This window comes from Lactuca serriola, chromosome 9 (genome assembly GCF_051521515.1).
Source record: "Lactuca serriola cultivar US96UC23 chromosome 9, Lser_US96UC23_V15, whole genome shotgun sequence".
In the NCBI taxonomy this organism is placed as follows: Eukaryota; Viridiplantae; Streptophyta; class Magnoliopsida; order Asterales; family Asteraceae; genus Lactuca; species Lactuca serriola.
The window spans coordinates 73,414,633-73,442,490 of record NC_136416.1 but is presented as its reverse complement, the minus strand read 5'-3'; the positions used below and the strand labels follow the sequence as shown (position 1 = coordinate 73,442,490).

At 39.4% G+C, this 27,858-nt stretch overlaps 2 protein-coding genes across 2 annotated transcripts; both read left to right on the top strand.

The window, feature by feature from the left end:
• Nucleotides 1–18,701: 18,701 nt before the first annotated feature.
• Nucleotides 18,702–19,962, top strand: LOC145074556 (membrane steroid-binding protein 2-like). The gene is made up of 2 exons (XM_079020910.1): nt 18,702–19,152; nt 19,442–19,962. Exons 1-2 carry the CDS (start codon nt 18,836–18,838, stop codon nt 19,791–19,793), a joined length of 669 nt encoding a protein of 222 aa, XP_078877036.1. The 5' UTR covers nt 18,702–18,835; the 3' UTR covers nt 19,794–19,962.
• A 5,250-nt stretch (nt 19,963–25,212) lies between these two features.
• Nucleotides 25,213–27,695, top strand: LOC145072620 (uncharacterized). Its single transcript, XM_079019076.1, has 4 exons — nt 25,213–25,574; nt 25,923–26,018; nt 26,121–26,229; nt 26,314–27,695. The coding sequence occupies exons 1-4, from the start codon at nt 25,515–25,517 to the stop codon at nt 27,471–27,473; spliced, it is 1,425 nt and encodes a 474-aa protein (XP_078875202.1). The 5' UTR covers nt 25,213–25,514; the 3' UTR covers nt 27,474–27,695.
• Nucleotides 27,696–27,858: the final 163 nt, after the last annotated feature.

The following is a 27,858-nucleotide window of genomic DNA, read 5'->3' as shown; positions in this document are numbered from 1 at the left end:
AAATTCGTATACACATGGCCAGGTAAGCTACACAAATCAAAGAAATTCATTAGGGATTTCCTATACTTTTACTCCTAAATTTTAGATAATATATTAAAAGATTTATTACTTAAAAGGATAAGAAAAGGTCATAAACTAATAATTTTGAAGCATTAGCAACTGAAGTAATAAAATAATCATCAAATAAATGGAATACCAAGTGACGAGTCAAATTCCTCTTCTGGGTGGTGATTTGGAGTTTATGGATCCTGCAATCTTCCACATGGACAAATCCTAAGAGAGGGGGTCTTGGATATGGTGAAACTAATGCAAGTTTTTGAAAATATATGGACTAGCCATGTTAAAAATCAAAAGTTAAACTAAAAATGTAGATTGGAACAAGCTATATGGACCAAAACTTAGAAGATTCACGAGCAATCTAGAAGATTCACGAGCAAAGTTCGATTATCTTTTTCAAACTAACCCAAAAAAAGAACGTCTTTAATCACTTTAGTCAAAACTTCCGAGGTTTGGTCAAATGATGATGCTAGCATACAATTAGCCGATCGTTAGGTACAAGGTTGATGAATCACGACCATGTAACCAGAGCGTAACGAGACCTAACCCATTTTTTGATCCATGCTTACAATTAGCCAATCATTAGGGGTTGGCATAGATGCTGATAGCTCGCAAGAGCTCTGACCTGGATTTATTTCTCCAGTCAATGTTGATCTTCCATGGCAGCATAATTAAAATAATCAAATGTCAACAACGAGCTATCATGAGACCATATACTAAACACCTATATATTTGTTTATGTTCTTTTGTCTGGCAGGACTCTAGCCTAATTTCGACCTCTGCCAGCAAAGAACAAGTCGGGGAAGACCTTCACAAGCTTCAAACCATGCAAACCATGGTGTTTGTCGTCCACACACAGCCTTCTCTAACAGCCCATCTTTTTTCCAGGGCAAAAGAGTTGGGCATGATGGGTGAAGGATACATGTGGATCATAAAAAGTAAGACTACCAACTTGTTGAATTCCATGGATGCTGAAGCAATCAAATCGATGCAGGGGGCTGTGGGTTTCAGATCGTATTTTCCAGCATCTAGAAAGCTTCACAACTTTGCTTCAAAATGGAGGGAGGAACATTATGCAATTAATAAAAGAAACCATTTCAAGAAAGTCAATTATAGACTTCATTCAAGTAAGAATGAATCAAGAAGAGCCCTTGAATGAATTGGTCAAGCAATTAAAAACAAGATAGTATTTTAAAGATGTTAAAATTAGGTAAATTTACATCACAATGAAAAGTTCAATCCTACAAGTTTTTAAGCAATTAATAAAAGAAACCATTTCAAGAAAGTCAAACATCTATAAAATTGTCTATTCATGGAAGATGGAACTACCAAAGAATTTGCTGATTAATTGCTTGAAGGTAACAAAGTGCAAACTTTTTAAAGAAATAGAAACAAATTCAAGTAGATTGTAACAAAGAACCCTTGATTAGAAACGTTCAAACAATTGAAATCAAGAAAGTAATGTAAGTTTCAAGCACACACTAAGTTCGACCATGGCAAATTTCAAGCAATTCAAAATAACCCACTTCGAGTAAGATCAGATTAGTAAGTTTATTCAGTGATACGACCACATATAAACCAAGATCAGATCTATAAGAACGCTCCACTGATCTACTCAAATAGTAGACATCGAAGTCAAAGGATAGTTTTTAAAAATTATTAAACAGGGCAATCTCTTATCATAATCCTTTTCATCCATGGTAAGATATAGTAAGGTTATAAAGCATAAATAAAGAGAAATTTACCTTGCATAGAAGGTCTAGGGCAAACAAAGCCATCATTCACTAGAGAAATATTTAAAGACATAGGAACAGCGGGCGAGTTGACTCTGAACTGCGTACCCACAAAATCGACCTCAACCGACATCTGATTCACATCTACAGCAGTTTCAATAGCAGTCTTGAGATCAGCACTTGGAAATCCAGTAAAAACGGTGCCGTTTCCAACCGGACCTGGAAAAGTAGCAGACCCATCAGCAAAATCGACAAACACCCTCCATGATTTAAGCTCTTCGTCGGCGTTATTGAGGACTCTGAGGGTTGATTCGAAGCGGTAGGGTTGATTTGATGTTCGGTTTGGTGGGAGCTTGGATCCGGATGTGTAAGTGTAGGATAAGTAGACGCCGTTGCAGGAATCGGACGCTGGTGGCGGTGACGGTGGTGTTGGAGTTGGAGTTTGGGCGGCGGTAATGGTGGCGAGAAGCGTCGCTGCTTCTCCCTTCTCTTTTTGTCAAATCGATCCCGCACCAGAGGTGCTTCCCCTTTCTCGATTGATTTCCATCATCGAGCCACCATGGCTGCTTGCGTTCCCATCTTCCTTTCTTGATAGATGAACCACGACCACCGGACCAAAACTCCCGCTACCTTCGTCATTCTAATTCCCCTTTTTCTTTTTATCTGTGGGGAATAAGAAACAAACGAGAATTAATATTTGGATTCTAATATTGAGACTTGAGAGTATAATACTTAATTAGGGCTTTTTCTGAAAATTTCAACATCGAGTGGGGAATAAGAAAACTATTGGCGAGTATTCTCAATAACAGCAGAGAGATGAAGAAGGTGAAATTACAGCAACGATGAAGTAGATGAATGGAAATCAGAAGCCCTTTTTCTTGATTGAGATGATGAAGTCGGGAGATGGAGATGAAATCGTAACCTTCGATCTTTGATTGAGAAGTTGCACAACAGTGTGAGGAGAATGAAAGATGCGTGAAAATGCTTAGGGCAGGGAGGGTAGCGGGCTTTTCTAATTTTTTGGCTTTTCTTTTCCCGCTTGTAACTAAGGAACACGCGTTCATTAAAATTATAAAGCGACACATATAGAGGGCGCGCATTTAAGGTACAGCGCCCTCCGTGTTTTTAATTTTTTTTTTCTTTTGACACTAATTTAAAGGCACGCAATAATGCGTGACCTAAATCCTTAAATTTTCTGAAGAGATGACACTTTTTTAATGTCACTCTCGTTTGCGTAACATAAATTAATGAGTGTTGTAATTTGCACGTCGTAAAAGGCTATTTTTCTAGTAGTGGTACTACTGAAAGCAGAGGATCCATACCCGAATCGAGGAATGCTAAGATAAGACCAGGGAACTTGCAGTGAGTGTGATTCCTCCAGAGGTACCAGTATCGCTAACAGTTGTTATTTCTTTTGTCTTTCAGAATGGTGGTACTACGATCGAGGCCAGCAGTAGGCAGTACAGGAGAGGGATCGGGTTCGGGATCAGGTTCCGAGCCAGTAGATGAGGGGCTACGCGAGTTCATCGCGTCTGAGATCACCAGAGGCATCCTTGAGTCGACCCCCATCATCTTCGGGTCGATCAAGGAGGGGATATTGGAGCTGATGGAGGATCGCCTCTGGGCATTCAGGAGCGACATGGCATCTGGCTAGTCAGGATCTCGCACGCTGTCCTTCAAGGAATTTCAGGGCAATGGTGTGCCAGATTTTCATGCAGCGAAGGACCCCATAGCGGCCAGACGATGGATTGCAGACATTGAGTCTGCACAGATGATTAGCTTCTGCCCTGAGGGGTCGAAGGTGAGGTTCGCAGCAGGGTGTCTACGAGATCGAGCTAGGGATTGGTGGGAGTCCGTGGGGGACTCATTGGGAGCCTCGGCTGTCGAGGCTATGACTTGGTCGGACTTTGCGACCAGGTTCAGGGCAGAGTTCGCGCCGGCTGTCGAGCTTCAGCAGCTGGCCAGGGAGTTCTTGGATATGAGGCAGACGACGGAGACTGTGGCGGAGATCACCGCCAAGTTCTGGGAGAGGGCATTGTTGGTGCCCTAGTATGCGGGTGATGAGGATATGAGGAGGACCCGTTATCATGACATGCTACGGGCTGACATCCGGGAGCATGTTAGCTTTTCAGCTTGCCCTACCCTGGAGTCCATGATTTCTAGGGCGAGGGAAAGGGAGATTGATTTAGAGCACATTTGGAAGAGGAAGGCAGAGGCGGGACAGGTGGTTGGGGCTTCGGGGAAGAAGCCCAAAAGATCAGATGGGAGGCCAAAAGGCCAAGGAGGACCGGGCCGCTGCGGGAAATGCGGCATGACGCATGAGGGACCATGTAGGATGGGATCAGCAGGCTGCTACAAGTGCGGCAAGGCAGGGCACTTTAGCAGGGATTGTACTACTCCTATCTCGGTTATTCAGACATCTGAGTTGTTGTGTTTCCACTGCAACCAGAGGGGCCACAAGAAGGCCAATTGCCCCCAGTTGGCAGCATCAACGCCGGCTCCAGCTACCCTGCGGATTACAGATGCCCGGCAGGGTAAGGCAGAGGCTCCAGTGGTGAGGAGCCGGGCGTTTCAGCTGACGGCAGAGGAGGCACGCGCCGCACCCGATGTGGTGACAGGTATGATTCTTTCCCTCTACTTTATTTTTATGATGTTATGATATTGATATGTGCTATGTGTATATGCATTAGGATCGTTCCATGTGAACGGTATTCCTGTCCAGGTGTTGTTCGACTCGGGTGCCACCCGATCATTTGTTTCCCTTGCGCTTAGCAAGAGGTTTACTGAGCCTTCGGGCATGTTGGATTGCCCTTTAGAGGTGGAGATTGCCGATGATCGATCGGTGCGAGCGTCATCATTATTCAGGGATTGTGTCCTGAGGCTTTTCGAGGAGCGCTATTTGGTGGATTTAGTTCCCATCCCGTTGCGGGGGAACAAGGTAATTATAGGCATGGATTGGTTGAGCCCTAATGGGGCGGTGATAGATTGCGCACAGCAACTAGTGCAGATTAGGACCCCGAGTGGGGGAGAGTTAGTGATCCACGACGAGAGGTCACAGCGTGGGCCTGAAGTATGTTCGGCAGTGAGAGCTAGGCGCTACCTTCAGCAGGGATGCGCGGGGTATGTCGCGTATGTTATGGATACCCGGGAGACGGGTAAGGCGACGGTGAGCGAGGTTCCAGTGGTGCGAGACTACGCTGATGTTTTCATGGAGGAGCTTCCTGGAATACCTCCGGAGCGCCAGGTGGAGTTCAGGATCGATCTAGTTCCTGGTGCGACTCCAATAGCCAAGGCACCCTATCGGTTGGCTCCTCCCGAGATGCAGGAGTTGTCTACACAGCTGCAGGAGCTGCTAGATAAGGGGTTTATTCGACCGAGCAGTTCACCCTGGGGAGCCCCGATCCTGTTTGTAAAGAAGAAGGACGGGTCGCATCGGATGTGTATAGATTATCGGGAGCTGAATAAGGTAACGGTGAAGAACCGTTACCCACTCCCGAGGATTGATGACCTCTTTGATCAGTTGCAGGGAGCATTTTGGTTCTCCAAGATCGATTTGCGTTCCGGTTATCACCAGATGAGGGTCAGGGAGGAGGATGTACAGAAGACCGTGTTTCGGACGCGTTATGGCCATTATGAGTTCGTGGTGATGCCGTTTGGGCTCACCAATGCTCCTGCCGCGTTCATCGACCTCATGAACCGCGTGTGCAGGCCGATGTTGGATCGGTCTGTGATAGTTTTCATCGATGACATCTTGGTTTATTCCAAGACGCAGGAGGAGCACGAGGAGCATCTGAGAGAGGTTTTGGAGACCTTGAGAAGGGAGAGCTTGTACGCCAAGTTCTCCAAGTGTGAGTTTTGGTTGCACGAGGTGCAGTTTCTTGGGCACCTCGTCAACCAGGACGGGATTTCAGTAGACCCGGCCAAGGTGGAGGCCGTGATGAGATGGGAGGTTCCAAAGTCTCCATCCGAGATTCGGAGTTTCCTAGGATTGGCAGGCTACTATCGGAGATTTATTCGGGATTTCTCCAAGATAGTCGTACCCCTGACACGGTTGACTAGGAAGGCCGTGGTCTTTCATTGGGGGCCTGAGCAGCAGGCAGCGTTCGAGATTCTGAGACAGAGATTGTGCGAGGCGCCGATCTTAGCCCTGCCCGAGGGCGTAGAGGATTTTGTGGTATATTGTGATGCGTCGATCTCAGGCCTAGGTGCAATATTAATGCAGAGGGGGCATGTCATTGCTTATGCCTCGAGGCAGCTGAAGCCTCACGAGGCGAACTACCCGACACATGATTTGGAGTTGGGGGCGATGGTTTTCGCCCTCAAGATTTGGAGGCATTACCTCTATGGGGTTCGATGTACCATTTACACGGACCACAAGAGCTTGAGGTACCTCATGGATCAGCCGAATCTGAACATGAGGCAGCGTCGGTGGTTGGACGTGGTGAAGGATTATGATTGCGAGATCCTTTACCACCCAGGGAAGGCCAATGTGGTGGCCAATGCGCTTAGCCGCAAGGCGGCGCCGATCAGGGATATTTGCATGAGGATGACTGTGATGGCTCCCCTGTTGGAGCAGATTCGGGAGGCTCAACAGGAGGCTATGAAGGAGGAACATCGGAAGAGTGAGCGAATAGTGGGTCAAGTCACCTCCTTCGATTATGATAGCCGGGGGTTATTGACACTACACTGCAGGGTGTGGGTGCCATATCTTGGAGGCGTGCGCCAGATCTTGATGGAGGAGGCGCACAAATCCCGATTCTCTATTCATCCAGCGGCGACGAAGATGTATAAGGATCTTCGTCTAGACTATTGGTGGCCCTGCATGAAGCGGGACGTGGCATGGTACGTCGAGCGGTGTTTGACCTGCAGGAAGGTCAAGGTCGAGCATCAGAGACCGCACGGCAAGATGCAGCCGTTGGATATCATGTTATGGAAATGGGAGGATATTACGATGGATTTTATCAAAAAGCTTCCCCGGACGGCTCAAGGAGTGGATTCGATTTGGGTCATCATGGATCGATTGACCAAGAGCGCCAATTTTATTCCGTTTCAGGAGAGTATCTCGGCCGAAAAGTTGGCCGATATCTACATCAGGGAGATAGTGGCACGGCACTGGGTGTCAGTGTCAGTGATATCGGATCGAGATGTGCGGTTCACTTCCAGGTTTTGGAAGAAGTTTCATGATGAGTTGGGCACTCGTCTGCACTTTAGCACCGCCTTTCACCCGCAGACGGATGGTCAGAGTGAGCGGACCATCCAGACTTTGGAGGATATGTTGCGGGCTTGCTTGCTAGACTTCGGTGGCAGCTGGGATACCTATCTTCCCTTGGCTGAGTTCTCGTATAACAACAGCTACCACACGAGTATTGACCGTCCTCCATTCGAGATGTTGTACGGTCGAAGGTGCAGGACCCCGATATGCTGGGGTGAAGTTGGCCAGAGGGTCATGGGGAGCACCGAAGTGGTGCTCAAGACGACCGAGAGAATCCAGCAGGTTCGGAGCAGGCTTCAGACTGTGCAGAGTCGGCAGAAAATTTATGCCGACAAGCGTCGATCAGACCAGGAGTTCCAGGTCAGGGATATGGTTCTCTTGTAAGTGTCGCCTTGGAAAGGCATCATTCGATTCAGGAAGCGGGGCAAGTTGGGCCCGAGATACATTGGTCCGTTCAGGGTTGTAGCCCGGGTGGGCAAGGTGGCATATAGGCTGGATCTGCCAGCCGAGCTCAGCCAGATCCACAACACCTTCCATGTCTCCCAGCTGCGGAAGTGTCTCATTGATGATTCAGCGGTGGTGCCATTAGAGGATATACAGGTTGATGACAACCTGACTTACATTGAGCGCCCAGTCGCAATCCTCGACCGGAAGTCGAAGGATCTAGGGAACAAGAGGGTGAAGTTAGTGAAGGTGTAGTGGCAACACCGAAAGGGGTCCGAGTGGACTTGGGAGCCGGTGGAAGAAATGATGGAGCATTACCCCGAGCTGTTTCAGGATCGAGCAACAGACTTCGAGGACGAAGTCTAAAATAAGTGGGGGAGATTTGTAGCACCTGGTTTCTGGTACGTAAAATTTGTCTTTGCATTTTTCATTTTTAGCCTTGGACACGGCGAGTTGTAGGTCCGACTCGCCGAGTAGAGACAGGATCCGGAGCGTGTTTAAGTTGGCGACTCGGCGAGTCACCGTTGTCTAATGAAACCCTAATTCCAAGGGTTTGCCCCTATTTAAGCTAGCTTGTGCGGCCCAAGCTCGCCCCCTTTCACCCTCAGAGCGCCCTACATCAAACCCTAACTCGTTTCTTGTGAGATTGAAGTGATTAGAGTGATTCCTTGAAGTTTTTGGGAGAAGAAGGAGATTGGAGCAAGAAAAGGAGAAGGACACCAGATATCTTGGTGCTATTTCAAAGTTCTCTGAGGTATATCTCTACTCCATTCTATTTGTATGCTTAAAACCCCATTAGAGCACCTTTGAGCTCTTCTTGAACCTTTTTCCAAGCTTGTGCATGAAGTAGAATTCGTAATAGGTTGATTATCCACTAGATCTAGTCATGGTTGAGCTCCAGAAGCTCAGATCTATAACCTTTATGGGAGTAAATTGCTTGAATGTCCTAGATCTACCTTCTTAGACCTTATTTCGCCCTTAAACCCCATTCTATGCATTTCTACACGTAAAGTTGGAAACTTTACGTGAAAATCCTGCCCTAAGAACCCAGATCTATGAATGGCATGAGTTGGATCCAAGCAGAATCACGTGTATAGTTTTTGCATGTGGCCGACTCGGCGAGTCGTTCATCTGACTCGGCGAGTCGAGTCGCGAGTCCCCGAGTTTCCCCCTTTTCGCATTTGCGGGTTGGGAGTAATGAGTCATTAGGTGTGACTCAGTGGGTCGGAAGCTAGACTCACTCATGAAGTCACTCGGCGAGTCGATTACATGACTCGGCGTGTTCAAGGCAACCTTCTTAGATCAAGAACAGACTCAACGAGTTGTTCATACAACTCGGCGAGTCATAGCATAAAGTGTTCATCGGATGAAGATGAACTCGGCGAGTTGTTCATACAACTCGGCGAGTAGGATGAAGGACTATTGGCCTTGGGTATAGAAGGAAAACTCGTCGAGTCTACGTCTAACTCGACGAGTAGAGACGGATTTATGGTCAGACTAAGGGAAAGGGACTCGGCGAGTCTGGTCAACTTGCAGTTGACTGTGACTTGACTCTTGATTTGTAAGGGTAAATGGTCAATTTACCCTGAAGTCGGTTAACAGTATTTGACTAAGGGTTTTGTGGGAATTATAGCCGGAGGATTTCCGGAGCGGCAGTAGCAGCAGACAGTCAGTTTCCACACAGATCGGCAGGGACTTTGAGGTGAGTTTCCTTCCAGTAGTAACGAGTCTAAGGCGCCAAGGTCGGCCCGTATAGACGAGATGTTAGTGTTAGAGTGTGGGCCGAGCCCGTATCTCTTGGTTGAGTTGATTATGATATATGCCAGTATGATAGAGATGTCTATACTCATTGTCTGTGTGATACTTGTATATTATGGGTTAGCGGCTGAGTGTGGGCGAGGCCCGTATCTCTCCGAGAGTGGAGTGTGGGCGAGGCCCGTATCTCCCAGATAGTGGAGTGTGGGCGAGGCCCGTATCTCCCGACTAGCAGAGTGTGGGCAAGCCCCGTATCTTCCTGAGTGAGGGCGAGGCCCGTACCTTTTAGCTGTATGTTGTATGCTTGCATGGTATGAGGTATTATGGGGGGACTCACTAAGCTTCGTGCTTACAGTTTTCAGTTTTGGTTTTAGGTACCTCTTCGTCGAAGGGGAAGGAGCTGGCGCGGTAGCGGTACATCACACACACACCTGCTTTTGTTCCGCATTATGACATCTACCTGGGAGATTGTACTCTGACATTTTTATGATTATTACAATGTTTTCTGACATGCAACATCTTTTGTGAAATGAAATGGTTGTTGAATGATTTATTTCTAAATGTTTTGCTAAGTACATGTTTTAAAAACTAAATTTTTGGCTCGTATTTTTTTGGGATGTTACATAAATAAGTTAAACCCTAATGTTTTGAAATGTTTCAAAACTTGCCCTCAAGTTTTGGAATTTAAAATTTGATTAATAGTTTAATTTAGAAATGTTAAATTCTGAAACCCTAGTGTTGTTTTGAAAAAGTTCAACTCACACCCTTATGGCTTTATTAATTAATTAAAGTGTATAATTAAGAGAGATTTAATAAATCCATTAAAGTTTTGGTTTACAATTTAATTAAATTAAAAGTATAATTATTAAATTTAACCACCTTGTATTTTAAAATACTTTTAAAAGTATATCATTAAAAGTCTAATATTATATATGTATGAGTAAAAAAGTCAGTCTTACCGTTAGTACGCATCATTCACGCAGCTGGTCTATAAGGAGTGTTTAACGAAATTGCCTATAAAATGGCGATTGAATGGGTATCCACTCTTACCCACCGCATTCTTGACTAGTGGAGGGTCGTTAGCCGAACAGGTAGGATAGGATAGAAACCTTCCAATATAAGTATAATGAAGTACAAAAGTAAGTAAATGCTTTTACAAATTCTCAATCTTAGTTACTTTAGGCAAAAGTGAATTGATGCAATTCCATGAAATTACACTTTGTGCCCTTGCGAAGACGTTAGTGGAGCGTGTGTGGTTAACCAGCACACTAAATGGTTCTAATCAAAGGTAGCAAAGGGTGACTCAATGTTTGTCATAGTTCGGTGGAGCGTGTGTGGTTAATCGGCACATCGAATAGATGACTGTAACATGTGGGGGCACCATGTAAGTTTGCATGGTTATTCACACCCGCTTTGTGATCCTCGGTATCCCAGCTACAAACTAGAGGGGCATATCGAGATTTAAACATGCCATTGAAAATTTCAATGAATCTCAAAAGATCTAGGAATTTTCAATAGATTTAAAACTTAAATTTCTTTTTCGTTTTTCATGGTGGAAATTAGTGAATCGTCATTCACTTACCTTCAAATATTCTGCAACTAGATTACAACATCCCTTTTCTAGGTTGTAGAGTATTCTGTTGGGTCCTAGCCTTAATATCTCATTTGGGTGATTTATTAAGGACTCAATCAATCAATTAACTTGAATTTAATTTTTCTCCCATTTTGTAGATGTCAAAGTATGACAACTATGGTCTTCCCAAATCCCGTGGAACAAGCTTTTCACATGAAGATGATATTCCACGATTCGATCGAGGAACACGAGATCATGCTTCACTTCCTCCACCTTCTCCTATTATTCTCCCTAACCCACAAGTTCAAAAGATTGAAAAGTTCAAACTCACTCAAGCCCTTTTGGCAAGTAAACATGAAGAAGGAAAGTCAGTGTATGCACACATCCTAGAGATGAAGTCACACATTAATAGATTAAGAATGTTGGGATCTGTTGTCTGTAAGGAGCTGGCTGTTGACTGGGTTCTTCAGTCACTTCCTAACTTATATAGTGAGTTCGTAAGAGAGTACTATATGATGAACCACGACGTAACCCTCATTGATCTCACCTATATGCTTATTGCTGCTGAATCAGCAATGATTTGGCACACTGGAAAAGCAAAGTTGATTGGTGGATCTGCCTTCTAGACCTCTATGGATATAGGCAATGGCAACGAAATACATTCCATGATCGAAAAATTTGATCATAAGAGAAAGGCAAAGTCAAAAGTAGTTCCGTGTGCTGTTCCAAAAGAGTTAATTTGTTTTTATTGCCAAGAGAAGGGGCATTAGAGACAAAGCTGCCCTATTTACCGAAGAGATCAAAGAGATGGGAGAGTCAAAACGTATGGCTCTGCTTTAGGTAAAATCCATTAACTAACTCTTTTAAGTTCCTATTCTAGATTCTTAATACATGATGTGATAAGATTACATTTCGATGTCTTGTAGGATCGAAGAAAAAAGAGGAAGCTTAAGGGAAGAAGTGAGTGGAATCTAATCGTGAAGAAATCGATTTCGATCGCATTACTTGAAGATTAGAATCTTGAGCTACTACTTGGAGTTAGAATAAGATTGCTAAGAAATATGTATTAACATAGTTTTTCAATTAAATTGCATTGTAAGGACAAATTTTTTTCTGCAATAAAATAAATTTTGATTTTATATTATTTATTTATCCTTGCAATGGCGTGTATGAAAAATTGATGTTTGTAAGTTTCTATTATTAGCAATAATGGATTTGATCTTAATTATGTGGAAAGGTCAAGAATTTACCAAATGGGGAAAGTTTCTCATCTCCCAAGTTTCAATTGGACAGAAACTTGGAATCATACAACTTGGTTGCATGATGAATGAGAAATTTCATATTTGGAAATTTAACTAATTCGTTGACAAAGTGTCAAGTGAAGGACTAGGAGATCAAGCACACAAGGTTGTGTGTTGATCAAGTCCACCACAAGAGTAACAAAGATATTCATCATGATTTACTAAGGTTAAGTAAATATGATTATACTTATGAGATTAAGGGTAATTCTCAGTTGATTGAAAGAGTTTCAATCAATAGCGGAACAAATAAAGAAGAATCAAGTGGGCAGAAAGATAAAAGTTTCTCTATTCTAAGAAGAAGGGAGAGTACCTTTTATTATGTTTTATGATAGGTCTTAATGATTAAGAACTATATCTCAATTGATCCTCTAAATGAGTCTTAGTACAATTGTATGTTTGAGAAGAGGAATCAAGAATTGAAAAAATGGTTAAATCAAGAAGTCAATCATACTTCGTTCCAAAAATAAGTCTTAGAGTTAAGATTGTGACATTGAGTGACAAGTCTTAAGAAGCTTTATAACATTCATCAAATGTGGAAAGTTGTGATGTCTTGGATAAGACAAAGACCAACTAGGACCAATTTTGTGAAGTGTTTTGTCTTGATAAAAGCTACGCTAACTCTTGAATATTTGTTTGTCAAGAAATGTTTATTGACAAAAGAATCTTAGATGTCAAGGAGTCAGTGGGAGTCTCAATGGTCTTGAATGGTTTCAAGAACGAATCAAGAATAAACATTATCGATCATCATTAGCACACGACTTGAGGTTTATAACCTATCGTGTTGACACTATCTTGTTTCTGTGCCGTTCCAATTGAGTTAATTATGCATGTGAGTTCTATGAGTTATCATTTGAATGCATAAAAGGCAAGGACCTTGATCAATGAAAAGTACATTGATAAGAAAGGATGAGCTGCTTAACTACTTGGAAGACATGGTGGGCACTCGTGTTACCATAAGGCAAGAAATCAAGATTAAGAAAGTTCGGTCCATAAGAGTTTGGATTTGTCGCAAACTTTAGTTTTGGACAAATTCGCATGGATAGGAACACATACACCATAAAAATCTAAGTGTCATAAGATTCCCTCCTAAGAATGACTGTGAGGAAATGCTTTCGCTAAGAGAGATTTTAAGAAGATAGTAATTGTGAAAATTGTATTCTCGAATTTGATTATGGTTACGGTATCCCTTTCCATAATTAGAATTGTGAGATTTGGCAATTAGTCTGAATTGTTTAAGATACACATATGAGCTATCTAAGGCAAAGGTGTATAAATTAAGAAGCTTTGATAAAAGATTATCAAAGCATTAGGTATTAGAAATATAAACTTAAGAAATTCAATAGGTATTGTTTTCTGGAAGTTTAGTTGTTTTCTGAATACATGTCAAAGCTAGTGGGAGCATAAGTGTTATGCTTATATGAAAATAATCATCATGATAGTGGGAGCATAAATGTTGTGCTTGTATGATTATTAAGGCAAGTATTTCAAGTTAGCAAGATTAATTATAGAAAACAAGAGTTATACTTTGCAAAGTCGTAAGCGTTAAATAGTTGTTTTGCTATAATTAAGGGAGAGAATCCTTATGCTTCATTTCAAATCTAAAGGCTTAGGTTGTGGAATGTTAATAAATTTAGTCAAGGATACATAGTGTGTTCTCAAATTTCGACTATGATTATGGCATAGTTCGAATTGTGAGAACATGGCACATAAAATATTATGGCAGAAGATTGATAAATTATCAGATCTTTATGTAAGAAATTATGCATCGTGTCCCATACGCTTCGGCAATAGGATCGATTGCAAATGCTATAATATTTAACCATTCTAAAATTTTCCAAATGTCTAGCACATTTTGAGGGAAAAAGGAAAAGAATCGGTTTTGACTAAAATAATTAAACAACTATCAAAGGACGATCCAAAGTTCGCTGAGGATTGGTCGCTTGTGAGTAGTTGGAAGTATTGTATTGGATGGACCATATCGACATTATTATGAATAGATAAGATTCTATTAATAATGAGTTGTCATATGGCAAATATGGAAATGTTTCCATATTGGTAGTTGGATATTGAGAATCTATATCTAGATTAGAAACTATTATGCAAGAAGGATGTTCAAAGGAATGTACTTTGAGTGAGAGACATCATATCTATAGAATTATTCTGATAGAGATTAGCCAAGTCTTGATGATTTTGAGCTATGAATTTACGAAAGGATCATTGCATAAAATGTTAGAATCTAGCATATTCTATAAGTGGCAAGAATTTGATATTTTTATACTTATGATAAGGATTGGGAGTTGTGAAATGAGTATGATTGGAAATGTGTTCATTTGATCTATTTCACAAAGTAAGGACCATAGATAAACATTGTGTGCATGCTAAGAGCATGAGACAATTGTTGTTATAATTCATGTAAGAAGTTGATTACCCGAAACAACAAATAATGAGTAATCAATATGGTGATTAAATAAAATGTTTTATTTATACCCAGAGTTTGGGGCCATATGGGATTAGTATTATTCTTGTGTTTCACTTTGCATGTTTTGACTTCCTGAATAATTAAATTGGTTCAGAACAATCAAATTATTCGAACGGGCCACAGTCGTTCATATGTTGGAAGTAGGTATGAATGAAGACTGTCGTGAATTGGTGTGTGGATTGTCTAAAGTATATTAGACATAAGCAAATGTTTGCTGCAACGTTCATGAGTGCTTATGAATATGAGTTTGAGCATTGGATTAAACCCACGCTCACTTGGATCACTTCATGGATTTTATCACGAGTAATTGGTGAGATGATAACATCTTATATTCTTGAAACCGAGATGTGTGAGTTGTATCTTGCGAGTCGGTTACACATTGATAATATGTAAACGCACCAGTAACTTGGTGTTATAAAACATATTGTTGTGTGTGATTCGGTAAGTGAGTGCAAGCAAGCATTGAATCAAAGTTTATCCATTCCTTTTATCCAAAGTAGGATAAAAGCGATATCAGGGCCCCTCGATGATTTAGTGATGGCACCTAAGCGCTTGGCCAAGCCAAGACTAATTTGATGTGTTCAAATGTAGTCTGTTGTCAGTTGTCATAAATCGGAAATCGAGAAACAACACATAGATAGAGAGAATGATTTAAATCCATGTCTCAGTTTATACGATATCTAGAATGGAGGAATATATGATCCCTTATCTAAAGGACGCATATCTGATAAGATCAGAGTTGACAGCGGCTTTTGAAAGCTACGATTGTAGATCAGGATCCGAAGTCATACGCAGAATAGTTATTAGACTTATCCAAGTGGGAGACTGTTGGATTAGTGTCTAAGTCCATAACTATTTTGGTATGTACTTGACCCGATGGTGCATGGTCCTTTTGGGTTGCCTTCACCAAAGCAACTTGATAGGATTAATTATGGAGAGAGAAGATTAATTATGATTTATTAATATATTATGAGAATAATATATTAAAGGAGAAATCATATTGTTTAATTAATATTAGTCAAGAATTAATTGATAATTAATTTTGTGGCTAAAAGAGATTAATTAAACTTAAGGGACTGGAATTGTAATTATAAGATAATTGCATTTGGGCTATGGATTACCTTGGAATAATAGGTTGGACGAATTCTATGGGGAAACTCATTAGAAATCGTCCAAGGGATATTCTAAAAGGGTCCATGGGCTGCTTAGGGCTTAAGTAGTCAAATTAGGGTTTCCTAGTTGAAAACCCTAATAGCCTACATGTATATATAGAACCCTTAAGCCCCAAAAACATGGATAAGAGTTCCTCTAGGGTTTTCGATGTTCTTGGGAAGCCTCCTCTCTCCTTATTCTTCATCCTCTTGCTCTTGGTGTTTGTGAGCCATTAGAGGAGTGACACTTGTAACTCTAAGCTTTCTAAAGTCATTACAAGGAGGATTTGAGATTGTTATTGCTACATAACAATCAAGGTATGATCTAAAAACCCTTTCAAATGTTAATATGATTAATTGTATGTTAGAAATAGGGTTTAAAGTCTTGGATGAATTGCATGTATAATAGAGAAACCTAGATCCAAGCATTAGGGTTGCATGAGCACATAGGATGTTCTTATGGCTAAATCCCATCAGTTAACTGCTAGATAAATACCTTAAGTCACATGTGACCAGGGTTGAATAATCTCAGAGTGTTGCGTTTGACCCTACTGCATAACTCTCGTTTAAGTCTAACCATTGTAGGGATGATTCCTTTACTCGAAGGATTATTCGAGCCTCGCCACATGTGATGGTATTCATGTAGTGGTTAAATTGGCATCATGAAGAGTCTTTCAGCAGATGAGGATTTGATGGGTTCGGGAACCTAGGAAAGCCTAAGATGAGAGTAGTGTTGAGAGCAATTGTGGCAGTAAGGGACTTGATGAAGTCGAACCAATCCTTAAGGAAAGTACGGATAGATGTGGAAGGTAGTATGGACCCGTACTACTGAAAGAAGAGGATCCATACTCGAGTCAAGGAGGGTCGAGATAGAACCAGGGAACTTGTAGCATGTGAGACCTTCTGAGGTTACGTATGACCTTGACGATTATGTGTTTCATTTCGGAATGGTGATGATTATGCGACACGGGGCAGGAGGATCGGGATCAGGTTCAAGTTCGGGATCCGAACTAGTTGATGAGAGTCTGCATGAGTTTATCGCATCAGAGATCACGAGAGGCGTCCTTGAGGCGACCCCAGTGATTTTCAGGTCGATCAAGGAGGGGATTTTTGATTTGATGGAGGATCGTCAGAGGGCATTCAGGAGTGATATGGCATCTATCCAGACAGGGATACGCATACTCTCCTTCAAGGACTACAGAGGATGTGGTGCGCCAGACTTCCACGGGGTGAAAGACCATTGTTCCCAGGAAATGGATTGCAGACATGGAGTCTGCTCAATTGGTTAGCTCCTGTCCTGAGGGGTCGAAGGTTCGGTATGTTGCGGGATGTTTAAGAGACAGAGCCATAGATTGGTGGGAGTCGATTGGTGACTCTCTGGGAGCCTCAGCCGTTGAGGCTATGACTTGGTCAGACTTTGTGGCCCGATTTAGGGAAGAGTTCACGCCGACTATGGAGCTTCAGCAGTTGGCCAGAGAATTCCTTGACATGAGGAAAACGACAGAGATAGTGGCGGAGATTACTGCCAAGTTTCGGGAGAGGGCCTTGATGGTGCCTCAGTACACAGGAGATGAAGATATGCGGAAGACTCGCTCTCATGACATGTTGAGAGCTGATATTCAGGAGCATGTCAGCTACTCGGCATGCCCGACCTTGGATTCTATGATTTCCAGGGCGCGGGAGAGGGAGATTGATTTGGAGCACATTGCAAAGAGAAGGTCAGATCAGATATGTAGTTTGGAGGGTCCCGGGAAGAGACCCAAAACTTCGGATCAGCGAGTGGTAGGCCGGCTGGGCCAAAGTCAGTGTAGCACGTGCGGGAAACTACACGAGGGAGTTTTTCATTCCAGGGGTTCAGGCTGCTACAAGTGTGGCAGGGATGGTCACATCAGCAGGGACTACCCACAGGGGCAAAGCCCATTATGTATTCACTGCAATCAGGTGGGTCACAAGAAGGCCGACTGCCCGACGATGAGGAGAGGAGAAGGGAGTGCGACTGCCCTGACTACTTTGAGGATTGTGGAATGGCGAGAGTGTAGGGCCTTGTAGTAATAGACGAGGAATCCGGATTACAGCAGGCAATGTTGCAGATATGTATCAGTTTCCCTTTTCGATTCTATATGTATTATGATGGTGCTTGCCTCGGTCTCAAGTAATGGTGTGTATGAGTTATTTCCCTGCTTGTATTCGGATGTAATTGCAGAAAATGCCATATGCCAATTGCATACCGGGAATTATTAGTAGTTAGTGTAAGGTCATTTCCCTTTTCTAGGGTTCAGTGTTATCTCGATTGCAGCCGAGATCGGTTCAGGAGCATCATGAGAGATCTGCGGTCAGGATTCAGTAGGATGGTTATCCACCATCGTCATGATTCGGTGAAGCTCACTCTATGTGTTAGGGATTGCTTTTGGAAGTATCAAGAGAAGCGGTTTATCGCTGAAAAAGTTGCTCTGAGCATCGGCTAATTCGACTTTAAGGTTGAGAAGGACATCAGGTTAAGCTTTTGGGGTCATTAGTGTCGGGATTTCAAGAAGCGTTCATCTAGTATTTAGTGATTGTGAAACCTTTGGAGTGGGCTAGTAATGGATCGCTAGAAAGATTAGGCGTTGGTAGTCAACGTGCCTATCGTGTAAAGGAGGAAGGTATTGAAATCCTCCGATTTTTGCGTGCCATGAAGACTTAGTCGAAGCTAAGTGGGGGAGAAACAATCTTGATAAAAGATATATTTATTTTTAAAAATAAGCTATTATTTTAAGAAAAACCAAAAAAGAAAACATGGACTACTAATATGAAACACATGAAATATGTTTTATTCTATTAAAATTTATTAAATATTAAAATAAATAATTTCTTTTAAAACAAATAAATTATTTTTTTAATATAATAAATAAATAAATTTTATTTTATATTCATGAAACATATTTAATAAAATATACTATAATTATAATTATATGGATTAGGTTGTTTAAATTAGTCGAAAAGGTCGTAAAAGTAGGGTATTCACTATTCAGCATTCACAGTACGACCCAAACCCTGAAATTTATGAATCCATTAAAATCGGTACAAAGCATCTAGCTATAAAGCGAACACCTGTTTCCATCTATCACAGAAGAAGCATCAATCGACAATCATGGATGTGCCACTGTTGGAGACACTTAAAGAGGCCATAACCGCATACACAGGACTATCTCCGACGACTTTCGCCACTGTAGTCGCTTTGGCTCTCGCCGGCTTCTATGTCGCCTACGGTATGTTCGGTGGATCCTCCGATTATCATCCACAACAAAGCTCTAGATCATTCCAAGAAGAAGAATCGCAGCCTCTCCCACCGCCGGTTCAGCTCGGCGAGATTTCCGAGGAGGAGTTGAAAGCCTACGACGGCAACGATTCTAACAAGCCTCTCCTTATGGCGATCAAGGGTCAAATCTACGATGTCTCACAAAGCAGGTATATTATTATTTTATCACAATTTTGCTTCTATTTTATCACCATAGAATTTCACTTTACTGATTTGATTTCGGTCGTACGTTTTTCAGTACCTTTTTGAGAAGAGCATAATCTCTAAATATTTCTTTATTGGCTTTAAGACGACGAATTCTGTTGACTTGAGGAATGTGTATAATCAAAATTAGGGTTCATAATTCGATTCTTAAGCTTATGATTTGGGCATTATTGAAGAAGCTACAATTTGTGAATAAAGTACTGATTTTTTGGTAACCCTTTTGATTTCTTGCAGGATGTTCTATGGACCAGGTGGACCATATGCGTTGTTTGCAGGGAAGGATGCTAGTAGAGCTCTTGCGAAAATGTCATTTGAAGATAAAGATTTAAATGGTGATCTCACTGGTCTTGGTGTATTCGAGCTTGAAGCCTTACAAGATTGGGAATATAAGTTCATGAGCAAGTATGTCAAAGTTGGTACAATTAAGAATCCAGAATCTGCACCCGAGTCGTCTGCTACACCTGTTCAACCAGCTGAGTCAACTCAACCTGAGTCAACTCCAGATGACCATGTTTCACAGAGTACAGAATTAGCAGCCGGTGAAACCAAGGAAGAGACAACAGGTGAAGACAATAAACATGAGTGACTTTCTTTGTGATGCCTTGAGGAATTTGTAGTATATGGGTGTCCATGATTGTGACTTCTTGTATGTTATAATAGTCGTATTATTTGGCATAATATGATGATTATGATATGTTACCTATTATTATTATTATTTTTTTTCATTTCAAAATGAATGATGCGTGTTTTGTGTAGATTTTTAGTTGTCTTTCTTTGTAAAAGGTGTCTGATTTTTGTTTTAGACTTACTAGGTGTTTGTTTGTTTTTTTTTTTGGCAAAACTCTTTTGATCTTTTATGTAGTAGGAAAGAGATTCGGTAAAAAGACTGCGTTTTGGAAGACAAAAGATATAAAAAAGTCATCGTCACATTTTTTTTCCGAAAAAAAAATAGTTTCTGATTTTCAAAGACGATTTCTAAGTTTAAGCATAATATAATATTTCTTTTTTCCACCAGCGCCGCCACCGCCATCTATGTCACCACTCTTACCTCTGCCGCCACCACCACTCCTACCTATGTCACCACTACCATCACCATCACTATTCTTTTTTATGAAGACTTTAAAAAATATATAATTTTTTTTATGAAGACCGAAGATATGGAAAAATATTTTTGGTCTATATTTTATTCCACAGATATAAAAAAAGATTGAAGACGTTTTACGTGTTCAAAACAAACACCGCCTTATAGTAACAAAATTTTGTAGATTGATTTCGGTTAACACACAATAACATACCTAAGTTCAATAAGAATGGGGTAAAAGAAGTAAAGAGTAAGTTGCTTCCATTGATGACCTCTAACATAATAAAAAAATTAAAAATAAATAAATAAATAAACAAAATATAAGCCTAAACTAGTTGATCTCCTGCGTAAGCATGTAATGAATAATAAACAAGGTTGTGTGACCAAAGAAAAAGAAAGCAGATGATCTCCTACATGTAATGAAGAATAACCAGTTTTGTGTGATTAAAGAAAAAGAAAACAGATACTAGCAATAAAGTTGAAAGTAAAGAGGAGGATGATATTCTGGTAAAGAAATTGAAGAATACATAAATAGTGAAAAAGAATACTAGCACATAAGTCATGAAGTAGATACTAGCAAAACAAGCTCAAACTATAAAATATAAACATTGAAAACAATTACTAGCAACAAGTCACAAATGGCACTAGCAAAACAAGCTTAAAGCAATAAAACTGAGTGGCAAACACAAAGAATAGAAAGGAAGCTAGACATATGCAATTAATATAAATGAAACATTTGTTAATCAAAAACCATATAATATTGCAACTTTGCTGAATATTCCCTTTCATATAGGAGGAATCATTAGTTCATGATACAAAAAACACTAGGGTTTACTACAGAATATCTAGTTTATTATGCATTGAAAACAATAAATGCTTTTACAAAATAACCTAAAAGAACTTGAATATGATGAGAATGTTAATTTGTGCCCTAAAATATGACAAATTGGAGTAAACTAGAGGGGATTCAACAATCTCGATTCCTACTCTAAGCATGCCAAAATTATTGTAGTACTACTTATATATATATATATATATATATATATATATATATATATATATATATATATATATATATATATATATATATATATATATATATATATATATATATATATATATATATTTTAATTAAGCTAATATCTTATATCTCCCATGTTCTATTATTTCTATGGCATTATTATATGAAATTAGTGGTGGTCAACTAAGGATAAAAGAAGGTCATTAAGGTAATTTTACAGCAATTGAGTCAAATTTGATTCTATACAATGTCTCTGTCTCCTTGTCCAACTGTATATATCTCTCTTCTGCTATAAATACATCACAATTTCAAGAACCCTTTTCATATTTCCTCAATCTTAACATAAAAATCACATCTTTTGAAGCATGAAACGATTCTCAGTTCTTATTTTGATGATCTTGATCGCAAGTTTTCATTTTGTGAATTGCAGTATGATGACGGAAGTCGATCAAGAGTCACACCAAAGATTGTTATCAAGAAAGTTTCTTTTTTCTTATAAGAGGCAACTAAGAACAAGTTCTTATCAATATCGTTTCAAGCAATTTCAGAGCAACAATGGCGGATCATTGAATGAATCTGAACAAACTGTTCCAGGTGGACCAAACCCACTTCATAATTGATGCGATTTTTGTGCAAAATTACATTCTTGTAATAGGATATAGAATTAGCCACGTGTCAAAGTCTTATTCTTTTTTCTTTCGTATGAGACAATCCATGTATTATAGATATAGATTACACAAGATGCAGAATTTAATGTATATCGTATGAATCATAAAGGAATTTTGTTATCGTATTGTTTCAAATTCACAAGAAAACTGTTGGTTATCAAGGAAATATGTAGAATCATGAACGATCATTTCAACATTATATTCTCAATCAAGAACATCAAAATCTGCATGAAATTCGTCATAGAATTCGGAATTTTTTCAAAGATAATATGAATTCATTGACTTTTGTAACAAGATAAATTAATTCGAAAGAAAAAACGAATACAAAGACTTGGTTGGATGCATGCAAGTACGCAAAAAGGACATCTCATATTCTCATAATTCAATTTATTCAAATGATTTGAAGTCAAAGCCAGCTAATATAACCAAGAAATTTTATCTAAAATCTAAATAAAACATATAAAATGGGAAATCAAGATTTTCCATTTTTTTTAAGTTTGAATTCGATTGCTATGTAGGAAAAAGAACGTGAATCGCAGGTTGATCACACTAAAGCAGCTGTTGATACTAAGATGACAGATGAATACGTTGACTTTAAAGTCAACACACAATAATGTGTATTATTATTATTATTATAGAAATAAAGTAAAACGGAGGGGATCGGTTAGTGAAAATTCTTAATCTTTTCAAAAAATATTTATATTATCTATTTAAAGAAAATTACATAAATAGTACTTGTATTCAGCAAAAATACAGAGTTTGGTCCTTATAAGGAATTTATTGCAAATATGGTCCTTAAGTTTGAAATTAATTACAAGAGCAAATTATTGAAATCGTCCCTATGGTTTGGTCAAAATTGCACGTTTGGTCCCTAACTTTTTTTTGCACTCGGATCGTCCCTCTAGTTTGATTTTGTTGCGTTTTTCGTCCCTTACATACATAAATTTAGGGACCAAACGTGTAATATTTGACCAAACCATAGGGACGAAAAACGCAACAAAATCAAACCACAGAGACGATCCAAATGCAAAAAAAAAAAAATTAAAAACCAAACGTGCAATTTTGACCAAACAATAAGGACAATTTCAGTAATTTACTCTAATTACAAGAACCATTGGTGTAATGGATTTCAAACTTAGAGACCATCTCTATAATAAATTCCACATAAAGACCAAACTTGGTAACTTTTCCTAAGCATAGGGACTATTTATGTAACTTTTCCATTTATTTATTTATTCGCCATTCTTAGCTAAGCCTGTTTTCAGAATCTAAAAATAGTTGCAGCCTGCAGTATGACATCAAGCTGCCGGCTGTACTTTGAAGGTCGACACTGTTCATCGGAAAGCTACAATGTTGTTTGGATTCATCCACTTTTAACTTTTTCTTGTGTTTTCCTCATGGCATATTCGTAAATGTTCGCAAAAAAAGCTGAAAAAACGATTAAAAATATATGAATTCTTTATATAAAAATCATATCTAAGTGTCCGACTATTCAAATTTTTAATAAATGGAATGAACGCATGCTCACCAAATGGCCTGCTTAAGTTCAGATTATAATTTTATGGATTAATTCCATGAATCATGAACACCATGATTTGAAAAATAAATGTCAACTGTTAAAAAAGTCCAAGATAATGCCTTAGTTGATAAGCATGCTGAAAAGATGTGGTATTGAGGTCCTTTTAATGCTTAATTACACGTAAATTATAAAAGTCTACTCTTTATATTAAGACCAAAAATGCAAGATGTCACAAGAAAATAACATGTTAATTCTAGCAAGGTTGACCTTTTTATATAGATGAAATTTCCTTATAAATATAGACTTGTTTAACAACCTAAAGCCACACTTAAATCTTCATTTTTTTCATCCCTTTTCCCTCAAAGATGAAGCTTCAAGTTTCTCGTTTGAGTTTTATATTAATCTTCTTTCTTTTAGTCGATATGTCGAGTTGCAGAAACATGGTTGACCGGTCAACAAACAGATTGAAGAATGAAGAAAGAATAAGAGATAAGTTTGTTTCTACGTTTCAGAAACACTTTCACACAAAACCGGAGTTTAAGAATGAAGGCAACAGTGAAGATGCTTATTACAAAGTCTCTCATCGGCTTGTACCCGGTGGACCAAATCCGCTTCATAATTGATGATAAATCTTCTTGTGTTTATATGTAGAATTATTTGATTCTTTTTGGTATAATTTGTTTAGTAGAATTGAGATTTTGAATCGAAGTATTGATTTCCATTTGTATGTGTATTTTCATCAATGGAAGAAGTACTTTGTGACTGGATTTTTGGTCTTTCATGCGTATGTGTTTCTTGATATGGGTAAACGGGTTGGAATAGGATATGGGTCGGGTCACTTTTATACCGATTTCTCTATAGGATTGGTTAAAGACGAAAAATAATGGAAAGAACCAAAAGTCAATTGGTGGGTCTTATGAGTTATGAGTTTTAAATAAATGGCATCTATTAAGTAGTTATTTAATGTTTAAACCTTTCAAAATCCCAAAAGTCCATTTCATTCTAGGAGGTACTCTAGGCTTTCATCTTTACATTTAAAGTTCACATTGTTTTGTTAAAAATGGGAACCAAGTTCTTATCAAGCCTATTGAATTACTCAAGCTCTTGACTTACTTATGCTTATTCAATGTATGTATGTGGGCTTCTTGATTTTTAGTACAAAAAGAATCATTGAGGATTAAAGTAAACTCTAATGTATATAAAGGTAGATGATGTCATGATATCATGTCTAATTAGTACAAGACTCCTACATGTTACACGATTTGAGATGGAGGTTCGATGAGATGATGACATGCGTGGTTGATCAGTCCTTAAGGTGTTAAATACAAACAACATAAATGTATAAAATCATTGATTTTTTCTAATAATAGATTACAACATACATAGATTTGAATGAAATCATTTCTAGTGAGTGTATGACTCATACAAGCAACCATAGATTTAAGAATAGTCAAGTTTAAATCGTTATCTAGTCGAGTCTTTACTTGAAAGAACCCTTCAAGCCATATCAATGCACATATTTCAAAGCATTTAACTTGAAGCAAATAACAACTCATTTTGACTTTTAAACATCTTCATTTTCCTATATAGAGTCGTGTGAGTTTTATCATAATTAATAGCTTGTCTCAAAGAAAATACACCACAATAGGCATCTTTAGAAGTTAGTTACCATAAAGACTTATTCTTGAAATTATCCTAAAAAATCAAATTTTTTTAGTCAAATAAAGAGGCCACACAGCAAGAGTGACTGTGTCATCTCCTACACGTTTAACGTTTTGGAATGGGGTGGTGGGATTCACCTTTTCCCCAATTTGGTGACCCTCAAGGCCCTGTGTACACGTGTTTTCATATACCCTCTCTTTGTCGCACTCTTGACCCTTTCATTATCTAACCTAAAAATCGATTATACGAGTTTGTTCTCTTTAGAAGCGCAGCAAAAGGAGCTACCCCAATTCGATCGGTGGTCGTTTTTTCAGTTTTCAGTTACAGATCGCTGAAGCACACCAGGTGTTTGTGAAATGTCGCCAGTGAAGTCGCCGCAGGAGCTCAGTACTCCGGATATTGCGAAAAAAGATAAGGTCAGCGTCTCAGCGAGTCTAATTAGGGTTCCGAAGTTATCTTTTTCTTTGTCGGGCATAACCCATCATCAGTCCAAGATCTTTAATCCCCTGTTCCGAAATCCCAAACCTTGTTCATAAAATTTAGGGTTTTTCTATTAACTAGTTATTTAAATGTAGTTTCTTAATCCTATTAGTAAACCTTCGGGTTTAGATTAAACAGTTTAGTTCCTCATATCAGTTTCTTAATCTTATTAGGGTTTCTATCCCAGACACCGCGTTGTAACATTTTGACTATTAATTCTGCGTGATTCTCAATCGCATGCTTGATTATTTTGAGATTAAGTTCTAATCTTTTCAAGAATCTAGCTTGTAGTTAAGAAGGGTGAAGAAGAAGAACTTCCTCCAGGGTGGAAGGTCGAAGTGAAAACACGAACAGGAGTAAACGGGATAAAAAAAGATCGGGTACTTTGATCCTAACTATCTTTCAATCTCTTTATCATTTAACAAAGGGACAAAACAGTAATTAATCATCCATCACCATCTTTCTATCATCCATGCTTCCAGTACTACACAGATCCGGCCACCGGATACATATTCCGATCACTCGTAGATGTCCACCGCTATCTCAAAACCGGAGATGTGGGTCCACGAGCGAAAAAACCCAAAATCACCGGTAAGAAGTTTTCACCTTCGAATCGTTATTTTCACCGCATCTCATACCTAAAACTTGTTTCTGATTTGTCGCTTCAAAAAACAGATAAAAAAATCGTTGAACAAATTGAATCAAAGGAACAAACGATTGTTTCTTCTAGTCCTTTGAGTGAAACTCCAAATAATAATAAGCGACCACTACAAGATAAATCAGCGACAAGAAGCAAGTCTGAGTTACCTCAACGTGCTTCAAAAAGACTAGCCAGAGTCACCATTGATGCACCACCACCACCACCACCATCATCATCACCACTGCTGGAGCCTAAAACTAGTAAGGCTACACGATTATGCGGCATCAAAACTGATGCACCACCACCATCACCACCAGTGCTTAAAACTAGACAAGCTAAACGACAAGCTGCAATGGAAATTGAAGCACCGGTAACACCACCACCACCACCGCCGCCATCATCACCGCCAGAACCCAAAACCAGTCCTCAAGTTACCGCTAGACAGGCAGAGGAATCACAAACCCAGCCACCTGTTTCTTTGGCTATTTCAAAAGAGAAAGACAAGAAAGCTGAACCACAAAAGATCAAAGACAATGATGGAATTGAAAATGCTGACGTGGCATCCAAGCGTGTAGTAGCAACTCAAGAAAGTCTTGAAAAGGTTAAATCTAAGTCTAATAAGAATCAAGAATCACGCACTGTATCGAGCCACCCTATCCCTGAAAAGCAACCAGTGGAATCGGAATCACGGATTCCGATTCCGATTCCAATGGCTGATTCCGATTCCCATTCCCACCACAAGAAACAAGAATCACCTGTCACAAACACGAACCCGGGTCAAGAATCGTCTATAAACTTCTGTTTAAATGATTTTTGGACAGACCCATGTATCGAATTTGCTGTAAAAACACTAACAGGTGCAATTCCATTTGGGGAATTGAATAAAGTTGACAACTTTCCTCCATCATCTTCACCATTAGAGGTCCCCATGGAAGAGCTTTGGACAGATCCATGTATTGAATTTGCTGTGAAAACTCTCACAGGTGCAATTCCTGTTGTAGGGGAAGATCAAAATCCTGGAAATGGAATTCAAGATTATTTACATCATCAACCTAAAACAGGGAATAATAATAATAATAATAAGCAGTTGGATTCAGTTGGAAATTTTGGGTTACAAAAGTCGGGTAATCTTGGTTTTCATCAAGTTAATGGGAATAGTAATAACGGGCAATGTTCAAGAGCAAGGTTCTTTTAGTAGGTAGGTGTTAAAAGTGTTTGTAACTTTTTTTTTTTTTTTTTTTTTTTTTTTTTTTTTTTTTTTAAGTTAAAATGTGCAGGGTGTAGAACAGGTAGGATATGTTAGTTTTAAGGTGTGTGGTGGTGTTTTTGTTGTTGTATGGAGTTTGTAGTATTTTTTATTTTTGTTGTAAAATGTACTTTCAGATGATAAATGGTTGATAATATCGTTAGAGAAGTATTTCACCTCGTGTAAAATTCATATTCTAGAAGGGGAAAATTGGGAAATCGTTAATAGAGGATTAGGCTTATTGGTAAAAATATTGTAAATATTATGTTGTTTGTCGTTTTTATCGTGTATAATCGAGGTACGATGATTTTGTCGAAAAAAAAATGTTTTTTTT

Excerpts from the sequence above, each read along its gene's own strand:
- LOC145074556 (XM_079020910.1), top strand. The coding sequence starts at position 18,836 with ATGGATGTGCCACTGTTGGAGACACTTAAAGAGGCCATAACCGCATAC. Across the intron at positions 19,153-19,441 it reads TACGATGTCTCACAAAGCAG|GATGTTCTATGGACCAGGTG; the intron begins GTATATTATTAT and ends GATTTCTTGCAG.
- LOC145072620 (XM_079019076.1), top strand. The coding sequence starts at position 25,515 with ATGTCGCCAGTGAAGTCGCCGCAGGAGCTCAGTACTCCGGATATTGCG. Across the intron at positions 26,019-26,120 it reads ACGGGATAAAAAAAGATCGG|TACTACACAGATCCGGCCAC; the intron begins GTACTTTGATCC and ends CCATGCTTCCAG. Across the intron at positions 26,230-26,313 it reads GAAAAAACCCAAAATCACCG|ATAAAAAAATCGTTGAACAA; the intron begins GTAAGAAGTTTT and ends TTCAAAAAACAG.